The following is an 8,141-nucleotide window of genomic DNA, read 5'->3' on the forward strand; positions in this document are numbered from 1 at the left end:
AAACATGGGATCACTGGAGAGTGGTGACGGTGGAAGCCGGACAGTTTAGTAAAAGAATCTAGTCCTGACGGGGGAAAACTCAGACTATCCAGATCAAACCTCAGCAGGTGAGTACCATCTCAACACTGCTTCCCCTCTGGTTTTGTGATGATTGTAGAGAGTATGGCGATGTACCAGAAGTCTCTAATACTACCTACTGTAAATGTAGTGAAAATGTTATGTTTATAGGAATGTAATATGATTTTTATAGTGTACCCTACCAAACATGGTAAGCTGGGAGAAGACTTGAAGGTAAGGGAAAAGTTCAACTTAAATTTAGCTGCCAGGCAAATCTATGACATACAGTAAGTCATACAGAATATACATTATTCTAAATTTCAAATAATTGAGGCTAAGTCATTTCATTCTATCCATAATGTTGCTCAAATAAAGCTTTTACACCACATTTGTGCTTAGCTACATTGGGGTAATACCTTTTGCAGATTTTATCCTTTTTATGACCCTACCCTGTATAATACCATGACAACCTTTCTGTCAAACCATTTCCTGCATCTGCATATCTCATTCTGCTGTGCACACTATTTGAATATGAACTATAATGTACATCATGAGCACTGTTCTAGTGGCCCGGCAGCATTTCTGTTGGAAAAACAAGGCCTATTTTTGGAACTGCCTAATAGTTTGTGTTCTCTGAGTCACAAGTCTCTGATAAATGCTGGCAATGATATTGGAAGAGTCAAAGGGGAAGGCAGTAAACGGAAGGAATAGAAAGAGAGGGTGGGGAAGGGATATCGGAGGTATTTTCACAGATGCCTCACACAGCTGCTAGCGGCTGCCATTATGAGACCCTGCACACGTTCATCCATCCTAAAATAACCCTTTATATACAGTGCAAGCTGTAAGGTCCTTTGCCATTAGCCTACTACTGTAAAGTCATGTGGTTGCTGCATGGAAACATCATACTAGATCCAGAACCAGAAGGACTACTTAGATAATTACACATGATCTTTTAGCAAAAACATTAAATTAAAAAAAACTATTCAACTGGATCTGAGTTGTGAGTTGGCTCTGTGCTTTTTTCCCCTCTACACCAAATCTCTGCCAGAAATAGCAGATCTAAAGCTCCCAACACGTTGCAAAGCGACGCGTTGGGAGCTTGTAAATCTGCTATTTTTGGCTAATGTCCCCCCCCCCCAGAATATGGATACTGTCTGGGGATCAAGTGGTTAAGAACAGATGTAGTCAATTGAAAGGGCAGAAAACTGAATAAATAGCAAAGGGATTTACATGTTCACATCAGAATAGCTTTTGTCCATGTTTGACGACTATAGTTGTTCTGTCTGGAATGCAGTGTTTCAATTTTATTTCTTTTTTTTTTTTACTATTTAAACCCATACCTCTGTCCTTTTTCCCCCCTCTACACCAAATCTCTTCACAGAAAATTGCTACAAGCTCTCAATGTGTCGCATCATCTCGCATGGCAACATGACGCGTTGTGAGCTTGTAGATCGGCTATTTGTGCAAAATGTTTGCCTATTTTTGCTGACTGTTCACCTATTATGGCATGCCCAGAATAGAGATGATAGAGTTCATGTGGTTAGAATCTGCAATGACAAATATACAATTCATATGATTGCAGTTACAATGTAGAACTACAGCCTATTGACGTCATCCTGCTGGGTTCATGTAGACATTCTTTCATGTATGACTTGTCGTGGACAAGCGTGTTGGTTTCAGAGATAAGCGTTTAAAAACACTGAAGTGGCTCTCACCACTTCTTAGGCTTGAAATAGATTAAGTAGCCGAGAAAATGATTAGAGGTGCCAGGTCAAGAGGTTTAGTCATCTCTCTTCAATCAACTTTTGTTTTCCACCTTGGTTCAATATACAGCACATGCGATTTCTTTGCAACCAGCCCTACTGTCAACGTTTAATGCCTGTCAAGCTTGATAATCTCTCTAAAGCTATCTATCACGTTGATGTTTAACCTCTGTCTACATCAAGACACACAGACAATCCTGTTCAAAAGTCAAAGCCCTTGTGACTCCGGTCTGTTATTCCAGGCGACCTTTCTTTAGTCCCTGTTACCAAAACAATCATAAACATTCAGGGAGTTTGAAGGGCAGAGCAGAGAACAGACACTCCTTGTTTCCCAGAGGCTAATTGAGAATCCATGATGTCTCACAATGGATCAGCAACAGTAATGTTTCTAATTGGACATCCTAATATCTGTAGATGAAGTTATTTATAAAAAAAATACAAATTGTAAAAATACAACAATGCTCTTAAATTAGCTTATAGTGTATTTGTGTACTATCAGAATGTATTCAATTGAATAGAAACTAATGTTTGATTTGGGTCACATTTTCCCTCTGTGTTTTATTTGACCTTGGCACCTGGTGACTGATCTATTATCCCACTTGTCCTGTTTCTTTTTTGGCCGTATGACTCACAGGCAGCAGTCAGACCCACTTTAATTATAGCCACCACAACATTCCATTCAGACAGAATGAGGGGAGATAGAGAGGGAGGCCTTGGCAGTGGTATAGAGAAATATATAGAAAAAGAAACAATTCAGTATAACAATGGTTCATTTATTTTGTCGTACAACCATGTTACTCGTCGAAAATGACTGATACTCAACTGAAAGATCTGATGAAAAAGTATTTTAGGCTCAAGTCTTGGTATTTAGCTTGATCAAAGTGGGTTCTTGGGGGGCATGCACATAATGATGGTATCATTATAATATTATGAGTTTACTATTGAGTGCTGTCTCTTGACATTTTGTCTTTTTCTTTTCTTAAGTAAAAAAAAAAGAAAAGGCAGCAATGGGCCAGAAGCTGGACAAGTCACCAGAAAAGGAGGGGAAATCTACAGATGTTTCAGGTCGGGTTGAGCACATGGGAAAGACAGAGCAAACAGTGAAGGTGGAGCAAGTTGCCGTGGCTGAGGTCCGAGACTGCAGCAACAGAAGTTATGTGACTGCTTGGAGTGCTGGCGAGATCAGTGTCTGCAGTCTGCCCATTGAACAGGCAGATGAGTTCACAGTCACTTTTGACAGCCCCGATCCCCATACTAGGGAGCGAATGAGACCTCCCCTAGGCCTGGGGGAGCACCCACTGAACACAAGGGGAGGGAGGGAGGGTGGAGACAGCAAAGGCAGGAGTGTCACTCAAGTTGTACAGAAGTCAGAATTGTCTCTGAGCTCTAACACCACACAACGTTTGGAGCCCAACGAGAAGAAGGAACGAGCCAGGGAGAATTCAAAAGCAATGGCCAGCCCTTCGTCTACTGATGGTGCCATGGAAGGGCTGGATAGGAGGAAGAAATCACAAATGGACCACAGCGATTTAAGTATCGACACTCAGACCGAAAGGATGCAAATTAAGGGCTTGAAACTCTCATCTGATCCCACTCACAAGGAGGACTTTGTGTTACTGGAGGAGGATGTGGCTTTGTTATCATCGGATGGGGAAGATGAGATTGAAAGACCAGAGGACAATCAGCCATTAACAACAAGGTCAGTTGAGGAAGACACTCTTTCTACCTTTGGTGTGGATAGGCTTTCATCTCCCTCAGTAATCCGTATTGACCGACACCAGAGCTGCCGTTCAGGGCAGAGTAGCAAGGAATCTCATGTCGACACCCAACAAGTAATGGATGAGAAAAGCAGAAACAATAATGCACATTCTGCCACAACCAACATTGCAGAGGCACAGGGTGAAAACTCACCCACAGCCGGCTCTGCCTCTGACAGGGTAGGGGGTCTACATATGGCTGAAGTAGGAGGCATCGGGTGTCAGCTAAAAGGGGACAATCGTACTGGAGCTGCCCAGGCTATGATAAACACCCTCAGCAAAGGGGACATTTCTGCTCACGTTAAGGAGAAGGGCCTTTCACCTCAAAGCAACACTGGACCAGTTAAGAAAGGCAAGTGTGATGACAACACAACTGCCAGTGAATTCCAGATAACGTCACAGGAGGACCCTGGTAGGGAGAGAGAGGACACGCGCCATGGGAAGGCCAAGCGGGAAAAATACTTGGAAAAGATGGCGCTGGCTTTAGGTCGATATAAAAATCGTAAGGAAAATGACACTTCCCCACAAATCCTACAAAAGGAGGGAACTGACCAGTCCCCTCCCAAAGGGTTTGCTGGTGCTGTCTCACAGAGGGTTAAGGCAAGCACTGCACGCAGTGTTAATAGTTCATGCGAGGAGAACGGCTTAGATGACTCTCACCATTCAACGAACCAAGATCCTCACTCTAAGATATCAGAACTTCAAAACAATCCCTCTTCACTTTCCTTTGAACCAAGCAATTTGATTTCCTATTCCTCTCTATCAGTACAGGATGACTGTGATGGAAAGATACAGGTTGCCAGCTTGACGAGGGAGAGTGAGCCTGTGTGCTTCTCTGCTGTCATCAACCCACCACCTGTAGATGATCTGTTTCCTCAGACAGACACATCAGTGACAGCTCAACTCAGTGGCAGTCCGGAGGAGGCTACACAGATAATGACAGATCCTACACCCGCCTTGTGTTCAGAGGATTCTTTACCAACAGAAAAGACAAAGACAAAAGGGCCACCTCCACCTGTCCCAAAAAAGCCTAAAAATCCCTTCATCAAACTTAAAACCGCACAATTACAGTCTTCTGACGTACAAAGAGGCAAAAGCCACACGCAGCGTGAAGAGAGAGTGAAAAGAAGGCATACATTTCATTTCAACAAAGATAAATCGAGCAATTTTCCATTTAATCAGGATATGTGCATTATGTTGGATGACATGGGCAATTACACTATGCAGCCCAATGCACGACGTCTGTTCATTCACAGTAGAGCTGAGGAAGAGCTTTCACAGAGACAACGGGGGTGTAACAGGGATAATCAGTACAGAGATATGATCAATGTTGACTACTGGACACGGATTGCAAAGCCTTCTCCTGATGAGGAGCGAAGAAACCTGGACATGTTGCAGCCAATAATTGCCATGGATATGCAGTCCAAAAACAAAGGTCGAACTCCTATAGTAGCAAAAAGGCCCCAGAATTCATTTTCCCCTTCAGAAACCCAGTCAGTACCTGAGGTTACAGAAAACAATGAACTTCAAAGACCAAAGCCTTCACCTAGACCCAGAGGGATAGCTGTCAATCCTGAGTCCAAATCTGCCGTAGTCAACATACAGACCAGCCAAGACCACAGTCAGTCCGACCACAAAGGAATAACTGCTTTAGATGATAGCAGTGATGATGGATCAAGGGATGAAAGTGCCTTCAAGCCCATTGCTGAACTCATAAAGAAGAGGAACCAGACGCAACAGACTGTGAGACAGAGCCTGGTCAAACCAGAAGGGACCAAAGCCCATGTTGAACAGAGTTCAAGTCTAAAAGTTTCCCAGATGAAGAATGCCTTTGATGTCCCAAAGAAACCTGTAGAAAGACCTCCTCCAGAGGTAAAGCCATCGCCAAAGAAAGGTAAGGTCCACACACACACACACACACACACACACACACACACACACACACACACTGACAAGTGCTGAATAACGATTTGTACACCATGACCATACCCAGTTCTTCAAAACTGGATCAGGAATATACAGGTTTTCTAACCCCCTTGATAAGACTGATCTTACTAATATTGAAAGGGGTTTAGGAAAATGTATCAGACAAAATGATGCTCCTAATCCAGGTATAACAAAATGTCCCCCTTCCCTGAATAGGCGCCCCTTGATGAATCCATGTGAGTCACTAGTGCAGGTGGACACAATCCACTTCCAGCTAACCAATTACAAATAAAAAAGAATAAATAAATAACCTGGCAAACACAACATTCTAATTTGACAGTATTAAATGCAATGATGTGGTACATAATGTATAACAATAATCAGCAGAATCACTTTATTTGGTAAACCACTAGTACAGTGATAGTAAACACTTAAATAAAACTGGATTTCACAGAAAAAAGGCTTGTCGATTTGAAAATCATGTAGGCTACCTATCCATTTGTGAACTGTTTGTGAGCTTCGAGTGACTTATAATATTTATATTCCTCAGGATTGTAAGCACTCAGCACACACAAGATAGGTAAAAAATAATGCTGATGTATAGAGACAATTGCTGCTCCACTCCTCCATTAATGAGACCTATTCTTTCCAAATAATGTTCCCTGGCTCGCCTCAGCAATTTGTCCTGGTAAGTTACATCATCTTTTAAGTGTTCTTCCAGCATACAGTAATCATTCGTTACTAACATTCAATGTTAATAACTACAAAACAGTGCTTACACAACAACTCAAGGCTGTAAACCTCCCAGTAACAATGGCAAACACTTGATTACATTTCTCCTTCTTGGGCGTTGGGAAATACTCTGCTGTGATTGGCAAAATCAGTCCCATCGCTGGCATTGTACCACATCGCTGGCAAAGTTTTCTGCTCTGACTGGTTGGCTGACACCATTTCTCTGTGTATCCCATTGCTGGGATAGTGCTTGTTATAGTGGGAAGTGCTGCTCTGATTGGTTGGCAAAGTTGCCTCATGAGGCTCAAAGACAGATGGGTGGTACCCATCTGTAAAAAAAATGAAATGTCAAGTTTAATTTGAGGCCCTTGGGTCTTTATGAAGGCTTTGGACAGGAAGTCAACAAAGCTCTTTATCTTTTTCTTGTTCATCCTCCTGGGTAGTAGAACATGCTGTCTTTGGAAGAGGACACTGCTTGAAATACTATACCTTCCTGTCCGTCCACATCACCCACTTGTAATAGTCCTCCCCTTTTGTTCTGGCAAGTCTTGTGTCCTGTCTCTGCCATGGAGGGGTCCACACAAGTCCACACAGGTCCACACAGGTAGCTGAACAGGTTTCTCTTTTCATTTATCACTTCTGACCATTTAGAAACTTCATCTGGCTTGGCTGCTGCATCTGACCAGGTCCTGGGCAGTACCAAGTCTAACTGGTCTACAGGCAGAGCTGTGACCAGGGCAGTGTGTACAGTAGAAGTATATAGAACTTCTCTCTTCCTCTGGGATGTTACCGCCAGCGTCAACGTGGCCTTTATGGTCTGTGAGGAGGTCTAAAGGTCGGCGACCTCAGTGTCTCTGTGTCTCTGCTATGTGTCTCTGCTATTTTCGTACCTATTCGGCGAAAATACAATATAAGTGTTGCAACGTGTTGTGAGCTTGGGAGCTATTTTCGTGTAGGGGGAAAAAAGGAGCGGACCTAATATAGACCCCTGGGGACTCCAGCCAATGAAGTATAGGGTTTAAGTGGTTAATTAATATGATTTCAGCAGCATCGTTGTGTTTTTCCAGGACACAGGATACTACTGTACCTCCTCTATCTAACACAGATACACTGAGGAGACATTACCAAACCCAAACGCAGGGTAGAGCGCTTCAGTGAATGTGGCTTGGAAGGTGTGCAGGTGTGAATATATGTCAGATACTATTCTGTAGAATGACAGAGTGCCAGCGGTATAGTCCAGATACACTCCTACTCTGTAGAGGCCAGCTGCACTGTCAGAGACATGGAGTTTTGTTGTCTTCCTTTTGTCACGGACACTGTGATATTTAGCATGGGAACGATAATCACATACCAGACCCCAGGAATCAATGGTGTGGTCATAATCTTTCTTTGTATTCCTATTCCTTCTGTAAGTTGCTGATATAGAAACTACTCCACTACACTCTACCTCCCAGTAACAGCGTCCAGTCAGACCCTCTCTACACCGAACCTGTGGCAAGGAGTCAAATGCGTCTGTTCTCTTTTTCACGTCGCATGTCACCATTCTGTTGTTCTCAGACAGAAAGAGATCTTTGTCAACTACTATTCTTAGGTCCAGTTTGAGTTCACGCTTTACAGAAAGAAACCTTTTTGACAAAACCTCTTTTTCTCTCATTAGTTGGCGTATCACCTCTGAATTGCTCTTTGCATCTGTTGCACTCTTTGATTTGCGAAATAAACGGCCACTTAGGAACCCGGCTGTTTTTTTCTGTCCGCCTCTCGCTGGATCCTGGCGATGGGTTTGGGTCCAGTGTGAGTTCCACTCACATCTGGTGGGGAGACATGACTTTTCAACTCCAGAGAATTTTGAGCATCCTCCAACTTCTCTTCCATTTTCTGGACCATTTCCTCTGTTGTCTTGATGTCC

At 43.1% G+C, this 8,141-nt stretch overlaps 1 protein-coding gene across 2 annotated transcripts in view; it reads left to right on the plus strand.

Annotated features, from left to right (window-relative positions):
* The first annotated feature begins 3,214 nt into the window (after window positions 1-3,214).
* Window positions 3,215-8,141, plus strand: part of LOC311037092 (coronin-1C-A-like) — a 21,696-nt gene continuing 16,769 nt past the window's right edge. For both annotated transcript variants that reach the window (XM_084046172.1, XM_084046173.1), the window contains exon 1: window positions 3,215-5,471. In XM_084046172.1, the coding sequence (XP_083902298.1) occupies window positions 3,272-5,471 (2,200 nt within the window). In that variant the 5' untranslated portion in view covers window positions 3,215-3,271. The remainder of the gene's footprint in view (window positions 5,472-8,141) is intronic.

This window comes from Gymnoscopelus microlampas (genome assembly GCF_963454915.1).
Source record: "Gymnoscopelus microlampas genome assembly, chromosome: 21".
Lineage (NCBI taxonomy): Eukaryota > Metazoa > Chordata > Actinopteri > Myctophiformes > Myctophidae > Gymnoscopelus > Gymnoscopelus microlampas.